General features: G+C 31.4%; 3 protein-coding genes across 9 annotated transcripts; 2 read left to right on the forward strand and 1 right to left on the reverse strand.

The window, feature by feature from the left end:
* Positions 1–462: 462 nt before the first annotated feature.
* Positions 463–8,400, forward strand: LOC121211260 (homeobox-leucine zipper protein HDG11). 2 transcript variants are annotated; one of them, XM_041083845.1, is made up of 10 exons: positions 463–894; positions 2,789–3,034; positions 3,119–3,236; positions 3,346–3,534; positions 4,577–5,050; positions 5,840–5,941; positions 6,021–6,402; positions 6,892–7,160; positions 7,591–7,680; positions 7,765–8,400. In XM_041083845.1, the coding sequence occupies exons 2-10, from the start codon at positions 2,904–2,906 to the stop codon at positions 8,149–8,151; spliced, it is 2,142 nt and encodes a 713-aa protein (XP_040939779.1). In that variant the 5' UTR covers positions 463–894; positions 2,789–2,903; the 3' UTR covers positions 8,152–8,400. The 2 variants fall into 2 exon arrangements, with proteins under 2 accessions (XP_040939779.1, XP_040939778.1); XM_041083844.1 differs by lacking the exon at positions 463–894 and having other exon boundaries at positions 2,492–3,034.
* Positions 8,401–11,072: 2,672 nt separating this feature from the next.
* Positions 11,073–15,828, forward strand: LOC121211261 (acyl-carrier-protein phosphodiesterase PptH). Of its 5 annotated transcripts, XM_041083850.1 has the most exons (7): positions 11,073–11,213; positions 11,729–12,158; positions 12,691–12,810; positions 12,925–12,977; positions 13,499–13,663; positions 14,094–14,270; positions 15,065–15,828. In XM_041083850.1, exons 2-7 carry the CDS (start codon positions 11,793–11,795, stop codon positions 15,273–15,275), a joined length of 1,092 nt encoding a protein of 363 aa, XP_040939784.1. In that variant the 5' UTR covers positions 11,073–11,213; positions 11,729–11,792; the 3' UTR covers positions 15,276–15,828. The 5 variants fall into 5 exon arrangements, with proteins under 5 accessions (XP_040939784.1, XP_040939780.1, XP_040939781.1 ...); XM_041083846.1 differs by lacking the exon at positions 12,925–12,977 and having other exon boundaries at positions 13,500–13,663; positions 15,062–15,828; XM_041083847.1 differs by lacking the exon at positions 12,925–12,977 and having other exon boundaries at positions 13,500–13,663.
* A 1,072-nt stretch (positions 15,829–16,900) lies between these two features.
* Positions 16,901–19,947, reverse strand: LOC107904750 (glycosyltransferase BC10). Of its 2 annotated transcripts, XM_016831218.2 has the most exons (8): positions 19,259–19,947; positions 18,643–18,741; positions 18,425–18,525; positions 18,247–18,318; positions 18,055–18,145; positions 17,888–17,968; positions 17,397–17,456; positions 16,901–17,321 (listed from the first exon to the last, which is right to left on the reverse strand). In XM_016831218.2, exons 1-8 carry the CDS (start codon positions 19,640–19,642, stop codon positions 17,130–17,132), a joined length of 1,080 nt encoding a protein of 359 aa, XP_016686707.2. In that variant the 5' UTR covers positions 19,643–19,947; the 3' UTR covers positions 16,901–17,129. The 2 variants fall into 2 exon arrangements, with proteins under 2 accessions (XP_016686707.2, XP_016686708.2); XM_016831219.2 differs by lacking the exon at positions 18,247–18,318.
* Between the last annotated feature and the right edge of the window lie 175 nt (positions 19,948–20,122).

The following is a 20,122-nucleotide window of genomic DNA, read 5'->3' on the forward strand; positions in this document are numbered from 1 at the left end:
AACAAGCGTATGACATAGAAGACACCTCTGATTAAGTAATTGAAAATTTTCCCTATACAATTTATGACAATTAATATATATATATTTTCCGATGGTTAAATTGCCACGAAAGGTAACGAATTGAAAGTCAAAATATAAGTATAGTAATTATGAATTTGACTATTATTAAATATCATTGACGAGTAAAAATGGTGGTTAGAATTATAAGATTTTGATATGATAAAAATGATCTTCTTCATGGTGACTTTGGTATGTGCCCTTGTAAACAAGGAAAGAAGGTTCATGCATAATAATTACATCTACATATATGTATATATATAGATAGAGGAGTTAGCCCCTCATAAGGATGGAAGGTTAGGCAATAATATTGATAACCTACGACATTTATATCAAAATTTCATTCCATACCCTACGTTTTTAATTGGTTTACATATAGATTATTCAACAATATTTAATCTACTTGTGTTTAGTCAATTATAAGAAATTTTATGAAAAAAACACTGAACAATGGTTATTATTAACCTCTTATAATATATTTTGTAGGAAGAATGTTTTTATAACTTTGATCCCCCCTTCTTCTTTTTTTATGTTAAAAGGTTTAAATAGAATTGATAAATTTTTAAGAGGGTCTGAATATGAAATTTAACCATTTTATCCAACCCTTTGCAAATATTTAAGCCAACAAAAAAGCTTTGAAACATCAATGAGCCAAAAAAAGAACACACCAGAAAAACGAAACAAGAACACCATTTCCTTTGTCCATTTACTTTGATTCCAACCACCATCCATCTTAAAAACCAGGCAACAGCAGGCGGCGGAGCAAGCAATCGGCGGTGGCAGAGCAGGAGGCAAACGGTGGTAGCAGGCCAGAGCAAAGCCAAAGATTAATTTAAGGTTTGGTCCCTCTTCTTTTCACTTTCTTCCCCTTGAAAAACAAAGGCATATTCATCATCCCCCACAAAGTGATCTCCTCACAAACCTTAATTAAATTAAAAAAGAAAAAAGAAATAAACAAAAATCATATTCATCAAATTATCATCAGTTAAATAACAACACAAGATCAAATGAAATTAAGGCATATAAAGATCTAATTTTTTTAATGAAACTAAATAGGAACAAGTACAATATTGTTAGTCTTAGGAAGTTAATTTAATTTGTTTATTTAATAAAAAGATTAATTGGTTTTCAAAAAGATTTACATATAAATACCACGGTGATGCTCTTCCAATGCTATTCAAGTGAAGAAGACAACATGTCAAATTAAACTAATTAAGAAGAGCCTTATTCAATTAAACTAATTGATTAACTTACACCACTAAGTAATATTACATATAATGTATAATTGAGTCATATGGTGAACTTAGAAAATTTTCGTGAGGATGTAAGGATTGAATTATAAATTTTTAGAAATTAAAATGTAATTTTATTATTTTATTTTGCCCCTTTACTTAAAAAATGAGTAAATTAATCTATGTACATTAGATCAAAGAGCAAATTGCTCATTTCTTTTAAAAATTTCATTCATTTCTATTGTTAAAAATTAACGTGACTAACGAAATAGCCAGACAGTTACACGTGACATGTTACGTGTACCTTATGCTTATATACATGGACTAGTTTTTAACGGTAGAAATGGATGCAATTTTCAATAGAAAAAGATCTAGTATATAGAGATTAATTTGTCTATTTTTAAAACAAAGAAGAAAAAAATATAATTTAACTCTTAATACAAAAACCTCTATGATATTTTTACCAATAAAATCCCTATTTAAATTAAGAAGTTTAATTTTCTGCGTGTGCATTTTTGTAAAACATGTTTTGTTACCCTACATGTAATGAATGTGGCATAACATTATTATTTTATACCCCTTTCGCTACCTCATTGCATCTTCAACTGTCTTCTAAACTACTATGAATTTGGCTTGCAAGGTGCCATAATTCACTAACCATATGTAGTCAGGCATTTTTCTATGGAAACATAAAGAACCCACATTTTTTAAAAAAGAAAATAGGAAACTTTGCTGTGATCTATTAAATATAAAAAAAAAATCACAATTTATTATGGATTTCATTCGTTTATACGTAAGTTAATGTTTATTGTCCAAAAAATATTATTTATCTTCTTATAATTTTGTAAATGAAAAGTTTTTGTGTGGAAATGAAGTGCAAATGAAAAAAATATTTTCACACTATTTTTTAAATGATAAATCTTTACTTTATTCCAATTTCATCATATTTTATTTTTTAATAAATATAAAGATTAAATTGATTGGGTCGTTAAATTTATTTTTCTTTTTGTTATTTGAATGAAAAAATTTGCTTCTCTAGATATGTTACTAAAAGAATTAAATAAGCCAATAATTTGATATTGTCAACATTTGTGTACAAGTATAATAATACATAATTATAATTTATAAATAAAATACACACTAATAAAGTTATGTTGGGTGATTATATTAAAATATATATATACATTAACAGCGAAATATATTTCCCTAAAAAAACAGTGAAATATTATTACAAGTTTTTACTAGAAGTGTTTGCATTGATTGTTATTACAAGTTTAGTCAGTGCCAAAGTTCATTTCAACTTTAAAATGAAAGTCAAGGACTAAATAATATATTAACCCTAAAAAAAACTAAAACTCATTTTCTGCCTATACTCACTCAGTCACTCACCAAAAATTATGCCATTATCTTTCATAGTTCGCCCGTTTTCTTTTTCCCTCTCAAAATTGATTGACTAGAATAATACTACTCTTTCATTGCTCTGGTTTTTTTATCTCCAGTTTATTAGCAATGATGATAATGAGCGGTGTTGAAATCCAAATGGTTGCTCCTACTGAGTAAAAGAGACCCTTTTTTCCGCTTTCATTTAAGGTGTTTTCGTAAAGGAGAGACGTTATGGATTGCGGAAGCGGCGGCGGCGGCTTAGGAGCGAGTGGTTCCGGCGGAGACCATGATTCCTCCGACCTTTCACGACGGAAAAAGCCTTACCATCGTCACACAGCTCACCAGATTCAGAGGCTTGAATCGTAAGAACACCGGCCGACCATTTCTTTCTGGTTTTTATTTTTTATTTTTTCAGGTAGATTTGATTTTTGTTTTGTTGGTGAAAGGATGTTCAAGGAATGTCCACACCCAGACGAGAAACAAAGGTTACAGCTAAGTAGGGAATTGGGATTAGCACCAAGACAGATCAAGTTTTGGTTTCAAAATAGGAGGACACAAATGAAGGTGGTGCTATATCTCCGTTATCAGCGCATGCAGTTGTCGCTTATGGGGCTTTTCTTTTTTCTTCTTCTTTATTGAATAAACTATTTGGTTATGGTTTTTTCTTCATCAGGCACAACATGAAAGAGCCGATAACTCTGCACTTCGTGCTGAGAACGATAAGATCCGATGTGAAAACATAGCCATAAGAGAAGCACTTAAGAATGTGATTTGTCCTTCTTGTGGTGGTCCTCCTGCTAATGAGGATTCTTATTTTGATGACCAGAAAATGAGAATGGAGAATGCTCAATTAAAGGAAGAGGTATTTCCCATGTTTTTTTTTTCATATTGGTTACTGAATTTAGCAAATTCTTTCTCATTTTGATCCCTAAAATTCGATTATAAAATTTATAAAATTACAAGTTAATACATTATAAAATTATAGTTGTTTGACTCCAAATGTTTTATAAAAATTTATAATTTTTTAAGTGATGATGTAACATTAAATACTAAAGCAATGATAAGTAAGATCTTGGCGCCTCTAAAATAGTAAAAATCATGCTTTATACTCTAAAAATTACATAAAATTACAAGTTAATACTTGATAAAATTATAGTTCAAGCCCAAAAGTGATAAATTTTAATTTAGTCTTTCTTAAAATTATAATATATATATATATTGGTGAATAGTTGATTGCTTCAAACATTCCCAAACTATGACCTTCATTTAAAATTGGTCCCTAAATTTTGAATCATTCTAATTACATCCTCATACTATTAAAATTATATTAATTAGGTCATTTTATTACTAAAATAATTATTTTAACTATTACATGACGAATCATATCACAAATTTGAGATTTTCAAAGATTTTACATAAGTTTTACAGTTCACTCTTCTTCTTCTTCTTTTTTCAGTTTTATTTCTTTAAATTTTTCATTTTAAATTTAGCTACATAAGATCTAATATGTCATTTAATAAATTTAATAACAAAAGGGCTTGATTGATATGATGTTGATAGTTTGGAGATGTAATTAGAATGTTTTAAAATCCGGGGACCAATTTAGAGCGAGGGTCATAGTTTAGGGGATGTTGGTGCAATTAACTCTAAAAGTAAAATTGTATTTTAACTCTTATAAAAATATATACTTTAATCATGACCCTTAAAAGAATTTTTGGCTTCACCCCTATTAATTATGACATTACCAAAAACTACGAAAAATTACAAGTTTAATGAGACTAAAAAATTCAAGGACTAAGTTTAGAAAAATAGTAAAATTTTGGAGATTAAATGTTAGTTTGTATATTTTATTTCTGTTCCTTTCTTGTATAATAATAATAGTTTTACTTTGTTGCACTTTATAGCTTGATAGAGTATCCAGCATTGCAGCCAAGTACATAGGGAGACCAATATCCCAACTCCCACCAGTACAACCTGTTCATATCTCTTCATTAGATTTCAGGATGGCGAGTTTTGACGGCTATGGTGTCGGCGCTGGTCCTTCACTCGATCTCGATCTCCTCCCCGGAAGTTCGTCATCAATGCCGAATTTACCGTTCCAACCGGTCGTTATTTCAGACATTGACAAGTCCCTCATGTCTGATATAGCCGCAAATGCAATGGAAGAACTGCTTAGGCTATTACAAACCAATGAACCATTGTGGATTAAATCCACTAATGATGGCAAAGATGCTCTTAATCTCGAAAGTTATGAAAGAATCTTCCCTAAGCCTAATAATACTCATTTTAAATCTCCTAATATTAGGGTCGAAGCTTCTCGAGATTCCGGTGTTGTTATTATGAATGGCTTAGCTTTGGTTGACATGTTCATGGATTCCGTAAGTTCTAACTTGTCCTTTTTTTTTTTGTTAAATTATTATTTGGCCTTCAACATGGTAACTATTCTTACATTGGAGCTAAAACATTTTTTTAGTTCAAGTTCAGTGTGGAACTTGGTAATTGTTCCCACATTAGAATTTGAACTAGGCAATTATTCTTACATTGAGGCTAGGACTCTTTTGTCCAAATTAGTCCCTAAACTTGTCAATTGCTCCTATATCAAAGCCTAAACTTTAGGGTTTTTAAGAAAATATCAAGGATAAACTTGGACAAAAAAAAAAGTTCAAGCCTCTATAAGGAAATAATTGTCAAGGGCATAGCTTAATTTGGACAAAAAATTATTTAGGCCCCAATGTGTGAATAGTTGTCAAGTTCAAGCCCCAAAAAGTGATTTAATCTTTTCTTTCTTACATTTTAATCCTTTCTTTATTGGGGCTTGAACTTTTTTTTGTCTCAATTAAACCCTTAACTTGGTAGTTATTCCCACATTGGGGTTTGAACTTTTTTTGTCCAAATTAGTCCTTGATATTTCCTTGAAACTCCTAAAGTTTAGACCTTAACATAGGAACAATTACCAAGTTCATGGACTAATTTAGACAAAAAAAAAGTTCAAGCCTCAATGTGGGAAAATTACCAAGTTCAGGGCCTAACTTGGAGTAAAAAAAAGGTTCAGGCCTCAAGTGGGGATAGTTGCCAAATTCAGATCCCAAAAAGTGATTTAACCTTCTTCTTTTTTTACATTTTAATCCCTCTTTTATTTTTATTTTTATTTTTTTTTCTAATTGCAGAACAAATGGTTGGAGCTATTTCCCACCATTGTGTCAATTGCCAAAACAATCGAAGTGATTTCACCTGGGATGTTGGGTACACATAGTGGTTCTTTGCAATTGGTAAATCCACTGATCAATAATGTTTTGTTTTGATTTTTGTTTTGATTCATGTTTTGGTTTATTTATGTTTCTTTTACAGATGTATGAAGAACTACAGGTCTTGTCTCCATTAGTACCAACACGTGAATTTTATACACTTCGATATTGTCAACAAATTGAACAAGGGTTATGGGCTATTGTCAATGTTTCATATGATTTGCCACAATTTGCTTCTCAATGTCGATCTCATAGACTCCCTTCTGGTTGTTTGATTCAAGACATGCCTAATGGTTACTCCAAGGTTACTTGGTTAGAACATGTGGAGATTGAAGACAAAACTCCGATTCATCGATTGTATCGAGACCTTGTTCATAGTGGTTCAGCATTTGGAGCCGAACGGTGGCTCACGACCCTTCAAAGGATGTGCGAACGGTTTGCTTGCTTAATGGTATCAAGCACTTCGACTCGGGATCTCGGTGGAGGTAAGGGCAAATCTTGAAAAATTTTAGAATGAGCCAAAATTAAATTATAATTTTTTGAGAAGTTAAAATATAATTTTATCATATATTAAAAGGATTATTCTATTTTTTTTATTTTTGGATGGTCATAGTGTACTTTTATCTTATATAAATTTATAATTTAATTATGAGTAAACTGTGGTAGAGGTCATCCAACTATGAAAAGTTATAAAATAGTCACTCAATTATTATTATTTAGCTTTTCTTGTCACCTGTTGGCCAATGTAAAAATGAAAACACCAAAAAATCAAAGATAATTAAGTGACAAAAATGTAACAAAAATCATAATTGAGTGACCAGTACTATAGTTTACCTTTTATTAATTTATAAAAGGACAAAATTGTAACTGTCCATTTTTGGGTGGGCTAGTGCCTTACTTGCCCCCCTTTATATTCACCCCCGCTTAAACCATTACTTGAGTTGTAAATGAATTTTTGTGGAAAATGTTTTCAGTGATTCCATCTCCCGATGGCAAGAGAAGCATGATGAAGCTAGCTCAAAGGATGGTAAACAATTTCTGCACGAGCGTCGGCACGTCGAATAGTCATCGGTCGACAACACTTTCCGGTTCGAATGAAATTGGTGTTCGGGTCACCGTTCATAAGAGTTCTGATCCCGGACAACCCAACGGTATAGTTCTTAGTGCAGCTACTACATTTTGGCTCCCTGTTAGTCCACAAAATGTCTTCAATTTCTTCAAAGATGAAAGAACTAGACCACAGGTACACGTTCAATTTCATCAATAACTTAAAAGGCTAATATTAAACAAGTGCTTATGGTATTTTCCTAGTTAAATAAGCTCTTAATGTATAATTTTTTCTTGAAATTTGAATTTAATGAGTATAGTTTATTAAATAAAATTAAAATAATATTTTAAAATTTCTTGAAAGGTGTTTATGTATAACACACTTAATCACTCTTTTAAAAGTGTATAAAATTTCAATTGCATTAATAAGTAAGAGTCTGAAATTTAAATAATTTTCTTTTAATATTAAAATCATAGGATATAAGCTGATTTTACTATAAAAATAATTTAAGGGCTTGTTTAAATAAACTGTAATAGTTTAAGTATTTTTAGTATATTAGCCGTAACTTAATTTACCTATTGAGCTTATTAGTTTTTTCACTGTTACATTGTTCCTTTTCCTTCAGTGGGATGTTCTATCCAACGGCAACGCAGTCCAAGAAGTTGCTCATATCGCAAACGGATCACATCCCGGCAACTGTATATCCGTTTTACGAGTAAGTTCCGACAAAAAAAGGAACCATTTTCCGATGATGTTCCATTTACCGTACTTAAACTGAATTTTTTTTTCTTTCCAATAGGCCTTTAATACAAGTCACAACAACATGTTAATACTACAAGAGAGTTGCATTGACAGTTCTGGTTCACTGGTGGTATACTGTCCAGTTGATTTACCAGCTATTAATGTAGCAATGAGCGGCGAAGATCCATCTTACATTCCGTTACTTCCGTCAGGTTTTACGATAACACCCGACGGTCATCTCGAGCAAGGTGACGGAGCATCGACGAGTTCTAGTACTGGGCACGGAAGATCGTCCGGTGGTTCATTGATTACGGTAGCGTTTCAAATACTAGTGAGCAGCTTGCCATCGGCAAAATTAAACTTGGATTCGGTCACAATTGTTAATAACCTTATTGCTAATACTGTACAACAAATTAAGGCTGCTTTGAATTGTCCTAGTTCTTGAACTGATTTGATTTGGGTTATGGTGCATGTGTGTGTCTAGGTTTTTGTTTTTTTTTTTACTAGAAGGCATTTTTGTTTTTTGTTTTTCTTTTTTCAATTTAACCTTTGGAAGAGTGGTTACTAATATTCGAAGAGGAGTCAATAACACAAACGTATATGTTATTTGTCTTTTCTTAAATTTTAATCTTTGTGTTGGACCTCAACTTCGCTTGCTTGGTTCGGGTATATTGATTTCTATCCTTTGGCTTTACTTTTATATATATTATTTTTTTGATAATTAAATAAAAATATTAATTTTTAGAAGTAAAAGTATTTTGGAGGGAACTGTATTAGGAATTATATTATATTTTGCTCTATATACTCAAGAAATGGGAGTGTTAATATGTTAAATCAAAGAACAAACTGATCATTCTGTTAAAAATTTTATCCATTTTTACTGTTAAAAACCTATACTACATGTGGCACACTATGTTTCACTATTTGGTTATTTAGTTATTTTATTAGTTACACTAATTTTTAACAGTAAATTTTTTTGAACAAAAATGATCAGTTTATTCTTTAATTCAACATACAAGGACTGATTTGCCTATTTTTTAATAAAAGAGACAAAATACAATCTAATTCCTAGTATAAGGGCCTCCATGGTACTTTTACCGTTTTAAAATTATAGTGATATCAAATATTTTTATCACATAAACAAGAAGAAATTAGCCCATTTTTATTTTTAAATGGGTTGATTTAGTCCATTATATTATTAAAAATAATCGATCAAATTTCAATAGAGTTAAAATTTATTGTTTGGAAAATGTAATTTATTGTTTAACAAAGTTCGTGTTTTGAAAGTTCTTAATGGTTTTATAAATAAAATATTTCGTTTTAAATTGAACTGCAAATGGAACATTGATTTTAATGTTATTTTTAAACAGTAAGTGTATGTTAGCTCTATAACAATTTGGCTTTATTTGGTTTGTTTAAATAGTATACGGATTTAATCAATTTATTCAATAGTAGAGAGATTAATTTGTTCCAGTTTCAATAATAGAGGTCTTGAGAAGGAATTTTACCCTTCTTGTAAATAAGGAAAGATTCATTTATAATAATTGCCTACATATGTAGAGGAGTTAGCTCCTCATTAGGATGGAAGGTTAGGCAAATAATATCGATAACCCACAACATTCATGCCAAATTTTCACCTTACACCCTAAATTTTAGATGAATTTTCATAGAATATTCCAATATATTATCGAACAATTGAATCAACTTCTGTTTATTTGGAGGAAATTTAAAGAAAAAAGGCTTCTCATTATGACCCTCTACTAATATTATATCTGTTCATATGGGAGAATCTATTTTATATATATTATCTCTTTTCCTCCCCCCCCCCCCGCTTTAGCATCAATATTTCGTGTTGCTTATACATATGATAAAATAATGAAAGTTTGGCAAGTCTTAAGCTTTGCCTGCCCATAATTCAAAACTCAAAATAATGGTTAATTTTTTTTATAGTTTTCCATGCGAATTTGCAGGTGATGAAGAACCTTTAAAGTTTATGGTTATCTTTCCCAATAATGTTATATTTAGGGTTCGATGAGGTGAGGTGAGAAATTAAGTTATATATTTTTACAAGAGTTAAAATGTAATTTTATCATTGTATTGACTTATATCATTATGGTTATCAAAATGACTAAATTGAAATTCTAACATTTTGGGGTCAAACTATAATTTACCATATATTAATTTATGGTTTTATAAATTTAAGGGACTAAAGCAATAATTTTCTATTTTAAAGTGGGCTAAGGGCCTCCTTTTGCTCATATATGTTTTGCTACTGTATCTAACACTCAAGTAAGTGAAAATCGAATGAATATAGTTAACTGAACCACAAATACACAAAGGAAAAATTTATGTTCAAGTTTTTAATTGAAAGAATTTATGCTAATGTATATATATATATATTTGTGAATTGTAAGAGGATAGTAAATTCTTAATAGTAAGATGACTAACGTGATTTGAATTCAAGTTATATTAAAAATGGTGAACACCCTAACTATTATGCCAGGCACGATAAAATTAGTGAAACATGGTATTGAATTATGTAGAAGAATTTAATTGAAATGTTTGGTGGGTAAATATAATTTTAATTCATTGAAATAAATTTCAAGACAACAAATTAAGTGTAGGAATTTTCTTAAATGAAAAAATGGATGCAATAAATAGGACAATTGCATTAGTGTTAGGATCTTTTTTATGTTGTCTTGACCTATCTCGAATTTTTAAACATTATTTTATAGTTGATTAATTTTTATAAAATTAAATCAAATACATGTCACAAAATCTTATAACATTGAAAATTATAATTAAAATATATGAAAAAAAGTTCATAAAGCTAAAATATATTTGTTATAAATTCTTATAAATTTACAAAAGTATAATTGAAATATTAAAGATAATTATAAAATTAAAATATGCTTTAATAAAAATAATTATAGTGGACAGTATTTTTGAATATTTATAATATGTTAAATAATTATAAAAATTACATAAGTTTAGCTTCAACTTTCAATTGATTCCATTTGGGTTAGCACTTAAGTTTAGTTTTAATATCAATTTGGTATTTGAGTTTGACTTTAATGTTCAATTTAATATCCAAAGGAAATGACATCATATGGCTGAATAAATGTTTGACAAGTTTGCTTTAGTAAAAAAATAAGTACTTAATTAAGACAAAAACTCAGGTACTAAATTAAACATTAAAGTTAAATTCAAGTGCTTAATCAAATGTAAAAAAAAAATTTAAGTACCAAATTAAACATTGAAGCTAAATTAAGTTACCAAATAGTGTATTAACCCTTCCATATTTTCATTCAGTTCAACCGATAAAATATTGGAATCCAACAATAAACATCCAAAAAACACGAAATCGGACGGTTCATATAAGACTACCGCTCCTCAAATTTCTAGTCATCCTCCCCAGTTTTCTTCATTTTCTTGCTTCGTTTCAGTCTTAGAAGCTAAATCCAAAAAGGACAAAGACCATCTAAATAAATATTTTTATTGAAGCAGGTAAGCAATTTTCTTTTATTCAGTGGCCATTCCAATTCTACCTACAGGATTTACACTGCCAAATCGAAGAAAATGTGTAAAATCCTCTTTCAAAAGGGCGGTAATCTGAAGAAAACCTTTTTTATTAACTATAGTTCGAATGAAATTCCATGTATGAGTTTTAGTTTACTTCTTTGAAAAATGTTTGCAAAGTTTAATTGCTTAGTCAGTTGAGTTGAGTTGCGTTTTGTGTCTATTGCTTTATTTCCCTTTAAAAGTGTTGAAATGTAAAGTAATAGTCGAACAATTTAGGTGGTTTTAACATGTGATGTGTTTTTGTCTCTGGTAAAAAAAAAATATATTATTAGTGTTTCTTCGGCATTTATACGGATCTTTTGGTTTTAGCCAATGTATGAGCTAGTTTACTTTAGTTGGTGGAGTTTGTATTTGATTAGTGTGGATGAATACTTGGCTTTGTAAGGTACTAATAAATAAGCTAATGCTTTGTTATTGCTTGCTTGCTTGTTGATTATCAGCTGGGTTATTGTTAAATCGAAGCAATTTGGTTCGTCCCACACTGTTTCATTGCACTTGAGACTCATGATCTCATGCTTGAGCTTATCTTCGTACTCTTTCTGTGAGAAGATAGCATTGAAAAAGTATAGGAGATGTGTAAAGACGGGTTGCATTAAACGGCCTCAGGTTGTGTCTGGTGCGAAAAAAGATGGTTTTGGCCTACGGGTTTTTGTGCTTTCAGACTTACATACAGACTATCCTGAGAATATGGCGTGGGTGAGGAGTTTGTCTACTAAGAGGCATGACAAAGATGTTCTTCTCGTTGCTGGTGATGTAGCAGAGATGTATGATAACTTCATTTTGACCATGTCTCTCTTGAAGGAAAGGTTTGAATATGTATTTTTTGTACCTGGAAACCATGATCTTTGGTGTCGTTGGGAGACAGAAGATGTAAGAAAGATACATATATATTACAAAAGAAATTGAAGTTAACTTGCTTGTACATATAGATGCATTTTTGGATATGATATTGTGTGTTTTTTTCTATTTGCTATTGCATATGCAATTTTATCACATGGTTAAACCAATGTTCACCTCCTTCTTTAGTATGTTATCCAGTGTTTGCCTATTAGTATGTGCAAATTTGTCACCAATTGATTTTGGAGGTTTTAAGCTAATTACTGTTTTGGAGCCTGTAGCTTGCAATTTGGTCATGTTATTTTGTTGCTTATTCCGGTTTAAATTCTAAAGATATCCTTAATCATGAGAAGATCTGTGTGATTTCTTTGATGTATATTTGACCTTTAACATGTTAGATTATCACCAAGAATTAACATATAATGTTATTTGTCCAATTTCATTGTTCTATGTTTCATGGTGCCACCATGCTTGTTTGTTGTTTTGCTTACATTGTTTTTGTTATATCCTGCTTCTTTGCTGGTTATATAATATTTCCCTTACAGTAGTGCTGTTTGATTTCCAGTTTGATTCTCTTGAGAAGCTGAATAAATTGCTTGATGCATGTAAACAACTCGGAGTTGAGACCAATCCGGCGGTTATAGATGGGTTGGGTATTATTCCTTTATTTTCTTGGTACCATGAGGTGATCACTTCATAAATAGTTTTTCTCAAAACTTGACTATTTGAATTTTCCCCCTTTTAAAATATAGCCTAGTAGAAGTAATCTGTTTGTTCTACATTTCTGCTTCAACTGCAGAGCTTTGATAGGGAGGATGACATAGTTGGCGTTCGAATTCCGTCTTTGGATATGCTATTTTACTTTATTTAAAAAGCTTTGATGGTTCATTTCTCACTGATGTTGATCAATGCTGTTTATTATTACAGACAATATATTGTTAATAGTGTAGCATCATGGGTTTTTTCTGTCCATGGGCCTTACTCCTCATTCTATTTGATGAAGACATCTAGCATATTCTGCATAGCTGATTTTTTTTTTTTAATTATACATTCTTTATCATAATGTAGATTGTGTTTTTGTGCTTATGCTGATGAATGACATGTTATGACAAGTTTTCTTATGAGTTGATCTCTGCTGCTTTCTTTTCATAATCTTCCATCTACTAGTTGTTTGATGTTTGGGCATTTGCATCTTCATGTTTATATTCAAATGTTTTTGAAAACTGCTTGTTTCATTTTTCCCTTCTCTTTCCTTGTTTGTATATTTTTCATTTTATCTTTTTGTTATTAAGTGTTGTCTGATTTTTTTCATCTGGTGGGGTATGGGATATTCTTAAATATGTATCTTCTTTCTTTTCATTTTGTGATGTATAGGCATGTAAGGACTTTCATGCATGCAAGTGGCCTGGCAACCTTTCAAACAGGGATACCTCTCTTGCTTTATACTTTGATTCAATGAATGAAAAAAATCAGAATACTGTGAAGCAGATCCAGAGCACTTGTAGCCAAATTATTACATTTTCTCACTTTGTTCCTAGGTTAGTTACATACTTATTTAACTCCTGATTTCTTTTAGCTCATTGCTTGTTGATTCATAGTTTCCTTATTTTGTAATGCACAAATGGTGGCTAGAGGAGGATAGTTGCTTTAACTTAGTTCAAAAGCTTTATCTTGTGAGAGAAATGGTATTAAATTAAGAGGATTTAAAGCGGTATTGAATACGTAAGTCAAATAGGTAGCAACATGTGAAGGCAAGAATGACCACAACAGTGCAAGCATATAGTGTAGATAGAGTGCAATATATTCCATGGTAAAGTGAAGGATGTAAATGTCAGCATAAAAAAATGACTGAAGTATGAAAAGGTGATTAACAATGGTGGAAATTGTGTGAACAAGAGGTTTTCCTATTGTTGGTTCGATAAACACATGAAGTGAGATGTAACTGTTGCTTGTATTATTCTTATGCAGGCAAGAGCTCTGTCCAGAGAAAAGAATGCTGTTCTATCCAAACCTCCCAAAAATCATTGGCTCTGATTGGCTCGAGGATCGTATAAGGTCTATACACGGGGTTGAAAGTAGTTCCTTTGCATGTCATGTGTTCGGCCACACGCATTTTTGCTGGGATGCTGTCGTGGATGGTATCAGGTATTTTATAGTTGCATTTTGCACCAGTTTAATTTTTCTTATTGAAAATCTTCTATTAAATTCAAGTTCTGTGGTTAGGAAGGATATACAGAGATTAAGTTTTGTTTAGTACTATTTACTTCATTCCAGCTTGAACTGGATGGTAATAAATTATAATTTATATGAAACTTAAACACTTTTGTAGATTTTTGGTGAATCTCTTGCTTTTAACTTCTATAAGTTTTAAGATAAATCTTGTTACGGTCAGATTGGCTCACAAAAAGTTTAATGTGAAACTATGCATCCCCATTCTTCTTTTTGTACAAAGTATAGCTTGAAACATGTTATTTATTATTTTATCATTATTATAATTTACATTATAGTGGATATTATGCTCTTTAATAGAAGGCTTTCAGAAACGTGAATAGCAAATATTGATTAGCTTGTGCTTTCGTATATTTAGTTGACACCAATTTCAGGAGAAAGCTGTTATATACATTTGGTTTAATATAACTTTTAGTCCTTGAACTTGGCAATTAGGTCCACTTTGGTCCCTAAAGCTAGCACTAGGTCTTTTTTGGTATCTAAACTTGAAAAATGTAAAAGTTTGATTGTCTGACATTCTGAGATTTTGAGATTCAAGTTCAGGGACCAAAATGGTCCTAGTTGCAAAGTTCATGTACCCATGTGGACAAAAAAAGGGTACAGATATCAATGCAAACCTAGCTGCCAAGTTCAGGGCTTTGATTTGAACATGGTATTTTCTTTTATGTAATTTAACTGAAAAACATAAGTATGGAATTTTTTTTAAGCAGATATGTACAGGCACCATTGGCATGCCCTAGAGAGAGGAAAAGAAGAATGAATGGGGGTGAGACTTGGTTACCATTTCGTATTTATTTGGATGGGGAATTTGGTGCCAAAGTTATGCCTTGCTATTGGTCTGATTATTATGCCATAAATCCAAGAACACCAAGTAACACTGAACTTGCACCTTGGGTTGCTAGATTTTATAACTTAATTTAAGCACAAATATAAATATGGCTTTACCCTCTTCTATTTCCTAAGAATTGTCTTGTATTATATACATGTATCTTTCTTAGATAGTGGGGTTCTATTCAATAGTTTGATCCATGTAGGACCATGTTAATACATTGGACTTGTGAACTCAGAAGTATTATCTTAGGTACATTAAGCATATCTCAGATAAGTGATGCCCCCATAAATCGGAGTTTTGTCCGAGATAGTGATCAAGCAATGGCTAGTTGTGCCTGGTTTTGTTGCAATCGGTCCAAATCCGATAGCAGTTTACAGGTTTGCAATGGCTTGGCAAGAACTGAACTACTCAAGGCTCGTTCTCATAATGAGCATATATTGGAAGCGTGGGATGTTTAGTTTCAAATTGGTGACTTAATCCTTTGCCATATTGTACTTGATGTTGCTTGACCTGAACATCCACAATTTTTTTTTATACCAATTTTATTGCTACTCATGTCATAACGCAAGAATTTAAGCACATTTGAGCTCATCTCCTTGTAACAGCAATGGTACCAATTAAATCTCAATTAGTTATTATGCACCGGTGGATGCGCTATTTTTTACTGAAATTGATGTGTATTGATACGGGTTGTCTTAGTGTATCATTTCAAATGCATCAATTTTTTAAAATTTATTTAATATTATATAAAATATTTATAAATACCAAATGAATGATATTAAATAAATTTTAAAAATAAAATATTCATGCACACAACAAGGTTTTACTATTAATGGTAAAAAATTTAAATTTTTATATATTTTTTAATATTATTTGTGCACTAGTCATTTCACAAGTGTTTTTGTCAACACGATCAAATTGGGTAGAAGAGGTCAACGTGAATGGTACAGACCTGAAAGCAAATTAATTGCATCGATTTAAGTGCATTGATTTATTATTAGAATAGTGCCTACTAATCAATAAGAGTGCGTTTGGTTCGCTGTATTGGATTAGAGATGTATTGGATTAGAAGTGTATTGGATTAGAGGTGTATTGGATTAGAGGTGTAATAGCAAATCAACTGTTTGGTTGAATGTAATGGAATAGATGCGTAATAGTAATCTTGTGTTTGGTTGAATGGAATAGAGGTGTAATAGCATAGTGGAAAAAACTAAAATGACTAGAATACCCTTAGCATAAATTTATTTTGGTAAATGATTATTGTTATTGTTATTTAAATTTTAATAAGATTATTATTATCAATAATGAATATTTTAATCATATTTAAACATAATTATTATTAAACATATTTTAATTAAAATATATAATTTAATAAAATTCTTAATAATTACCAAAAATTTGTTTTGGTAAATTATTATTGTTATTGTTATTTAAATTTTGATAAGATTATTAATATGAATAATAAATAATTTAATCATATTTAAACATAATTATTATTAAATATATTATACTTAAAATATATAATTTAATAAAATTCTTAATAATTAATATTCTTATATGAATTTACTCAAATCATAATATATTATATGATACTATAAAAGATAATTTGAAATAATTAATATTAAATATATTTTAATTAAAATATATGATTTAATAAAATTTAAAATAATTATAACTAATAAAATTTAATAAGTAAGAATTGAACTCTAAAAAATAAAAAAAACATAACCATATCGAATTATCATCAAGAACTCGATTGAATTTACAACAATTCTGAATTAAACGGAAGTACTGCCTCAATATCTCACTTTCAACTAAAAATATAAAGCAAGCATTCAATAGAAGAAATTCAAGCCGACACAATATCTCTTTCACCTTGCTCTCAACTCCAATTGGCCTTCCATGAAACCGATTCTTCACTTCAAACAAAATAGCTCACCAATCTAGCAGGAAAACGAATACTGTCCAAAGTTGCCATTGAAAACAACCTCCAACTTCATGTGTCCATTCCACAAGTTAAGGGAAAAAGCAATCTCTGTAACATCCTGTGCCCTGTATGATTTAGGGTGCCATTTTCTCTCAGACCAGTCAACGCGCGTTACTGACCAGTTTGCGATGCCACCGGGGTCAACCAACTGATAAAAGGAACAAGCGTTAGAAGAAGCTAAAGTGAAATGTATGAAAAACATGATGCAGAGTATGATTCTTACATTGAAAAAGGTTGGGAGGTAATGCTCGTCGGCAATGCAGTTTTTGCCATCCGCAAATGGCTGTTATAATCAAGAACGTGAATGACTGAATGTCAGCAACATAAACTTAGGCACAAATTCTATCATTTTGTGCCCTTGTTAAAGCTAGAAATACTATCTTAGTGCTAATGCTAATAGTTAAGCTAGAAAATGACGGAAATAAACATCAATAAGGATAGTTGAGACCAGTCTAACAGACAATAGTAAGGATACGTAATGCTTTCGATAAACAGCAATTGTTAAGAGCTACTTTTGGCATCATGTACCAAAAGAAGTTACACTTAGGCCACCTAAAATTAATTCTTCTTATGTTTCAACATTATAGTCGAAATGGTGAATACAAAGAATAATCATTAAAATTGGAACAAATAAAAGTGAACCAACGCTCTCATCAATGAATGCAAGGCTGCTGTAAATTCGAAACGAGAACAGAATACTTTAATAAAATTTACCCTGCAGTAATCCCGAAACCTTGAATAGTAAAGACTGTCAGCCATGACTAGCAGAGCATGCTGCCGCCTCATTGTGAACCACTGCATAAAATTCAATGATTTAAACTTGCTACAACAAGACACTGTATAAGTTCATAAGAGACTTTATAATATCAATTAACACATACCTGTGCACCCTTTCTGAAGTCTTTCTCTTCTACTTCAAGTAACATGCGTGTTGAATACCTGCCATTTCCATGAGGTCCAGGATCCACAAAGCTGGCAAACAAAGTGGGTGGGATAAATTTCAAACAAGGGAAATGGTGCAACAAAGTCCATTATGCGTATGTGTATGTGTAATACTCTCAGATTCTACTCACCAGTCAATGAAACTCATATTAGCATGCATTAGATAATTGTAGACGTAATCAAAATTATGCAATGGAATACAACTGCAATGTCACCATCAATACTTCAGATTTGGTAAAAGTACAAGTAAATATATATATGTATATTTTGGGAGGGGCGGGGGTGTTAATGACACGAACTATATTTTACCTGTCAGAGAGTAAAACAAAATGTTGGTTATCAGGATCTTTTAGAGCATATGCCAATAATCGTCTCTCTGCATCAACCATAGAAAATGCTCCCCATGTAACCTGCAAATTCAGTGTCAATAAATAGATCAATAGAAAAACTAACCGTACAATAATTGTTGAAGTAGTCATATATCAGATAGCAAAGCTCAACCACAAAATTTGATCTAAGAAACATACCGGAGAACTGTGAATTTCCCGGTTAAGGAAGTAAGGGCTCACATGCACTGGTTTTTCTTTTGATGCATGGATATAAACAGAAAATCTTCCCTCATTACCCTGCCAAGAAAATTGAGCAAACCTTTTTATCAGGATACATGGTTATTATAATTCAAAAACCAAAAATGCAGAAAAAGATATACAAAGTTATTAGAATTCCTTTCTGCAAGAATTCAACAGAAACAATACAGACTGAGCAGACAGTCGATATAACCAAAAGGAATTGATACAGACATCCTGAATCATACAAAGCAGGGAATTGCCTTGTCCTCCACCCTAGCAATTATATCAATTCACAATAAGCCAGATTGATTTCACTAATACCTTCGCCATACACATTAACATATTTGCATTGGCAATCAACAAAGGAAATGTTCTTTACTAAAATGAAATACATATGGCTCTCATTCATATTAGGCAATTCCTGGACACAAAAACTAGTAAAATGACCAACCTGAATTTAAGGATAATAACCATGAGATTTAATGGAATAAAAAATAAAGTCCATGAAGAATATGAAGACATTAGATCACGGAAGGGAAAAATGAACTAGCAACAACAACCAAAAAAAACTTACACGGAAGAACATATCCCAAAGCTTCTCAAATGGAAATGAACCTGGAGTTAAGAACATGAATGCAATTTTAGGATTTTTGGATTCGACAGGAGGTGTATCCAAAATATCCCTAACCACAACCCGTGAAATAATCTCCTCATCAGTTAATTCCCTTTTAGGAGGAGGAAGCCAATCAGTAAGGACCTTGCAACCTCTAGAAGAAAATACATAACATGCAACATCGCTGTTCGGTGGATAGATGTAAGCACAAACTAGAAAAAGGCTGACAAAAGAAACCATTAAAATAATCCATATTGGCCTCTTCAAAGGAGAGCGATGGCGAGATCCAGGCAAGATCTTAGTATCACCCATGCTACCTAATCGCCACTCCTTAGCTACCTTCATCTAGTATAAACAAAAGAGCTCTATATTCATGTGTTTCTCCTTTGTTTCAGTTTCCTCCTCAAGGTAATCAATCAGTATCCAACAACCAACCCCAGATTCTTCAATGGATCAATGTAATGTGATCTGTAAAAAGAAACCATAGGTGAAAAAGAAAGGAAACGGAGGGAACAAATCGGCAGCAAAGAGGCATAATGGACTGGGAGGAAATCGGCAGAAAACAAAAGCAAAGAAATAAGGAAGGAAATCGGATGAAGGAACAGAAGAGAAACAAGGGGATGGGGGAGGGCAAATCAGGGAGGTGATGCTCAATCAGTAGCTAATCTGGGCAAAGATGGGGGAATAGAAATCGGTGGATTTCACCGATTAAGAAGGTAATGGATTAGATGCGTATTACCAATACATCAAACCAAACGACGTGTTAGAGAAGTATTAGGTGGGGCCCACCGATTAGGGGTGTATTGGCTTAGCCAATACACCAAA

The sequence above is a fragment of the Gossypium hirsutum genome, chromosome A12 (genome assembly GCF_007990345.1).
Source record: "Gossypium hirsutum isolate 1008001.06 chromosome A12, Gossypium_hirsutum_v2.1, whole genome shotgun sequence".
Classification (NCBI taxonomy): Eukaryota; Viridiplantae; Streptophyta; class Magnoliopsida; order Malvales; family Malvaceae; genus Gossypium; species Gossypium hirsutum.

Excerpts from the sequence above, each read along its gene's own strand:
- LOC121211260 (XM_041083845.1), top strand. The coding sequence starts at position 2,904 with ATGGATTGCGGAAGCGGCGGCGGCGGCTTAGGAGCGAGTGGTTCCGGC. Across the intron at positions 3,035-3,118 it reads CAGATTCAGAGGCTTGAATC|GATGTTCAAGGAATGTCCAC; the intron begins GTAAGAACACCG and ends TGTTGGTGAAAG. Across the intron at positions 5,051-5,839 it reads TTGACATGTTCATGGATTCC|AACAAATGGTTGGAGCTATT; the intron begins GTAAGTTCTAAC and ends TTCTAATTGCAG.
- LOC107904750 (XM_016831218.2), bottom strand. The coding sequence starts at position 19,642 with ATGAAGGTAGCTAAGGAGTGGCGATTAGGTAGCATGGGTGATACTAAG. Across the intron at positions 18,742-19,258 it reads TTTGGGATATGTTCTTCCGT|GGTAATGAGGGAAGATTTTC; the intron begins GTAAGTTTTTTT and ends TTTTCTTGGCAG. Across the intron at positions 18,319-18,424 it reads TTTGTTTTACTCTCTGACAG|TTGTATTCCATTGCATAATT; the intron begins GTAAAATATAGT and ends GTGACATTGCAG.
- LOC121211261 (XM_041083850.1), top strand. The coding sequence starts at position 11,793 with ATGATCTCATGCTTGAGCTTATCTTCGTACTCTTTCTGTGAGAAGATA. Across the intron at positions 12,978-13,498 it reads CGAATTCCGTCTTTGGATAT|GGCATGTAAGGACTTTCATG; the intron begins GCTATTTTACTT and ends TTGTGATGTATA. Across the intron at positions 13,664-14,093 it reads TTTTCTCACTTTGTTCCTAG|GCAAGAGCTCTGTCCAGAGA; the intron begins GTTAGTTACATA and ends ATTCTTATGCAG.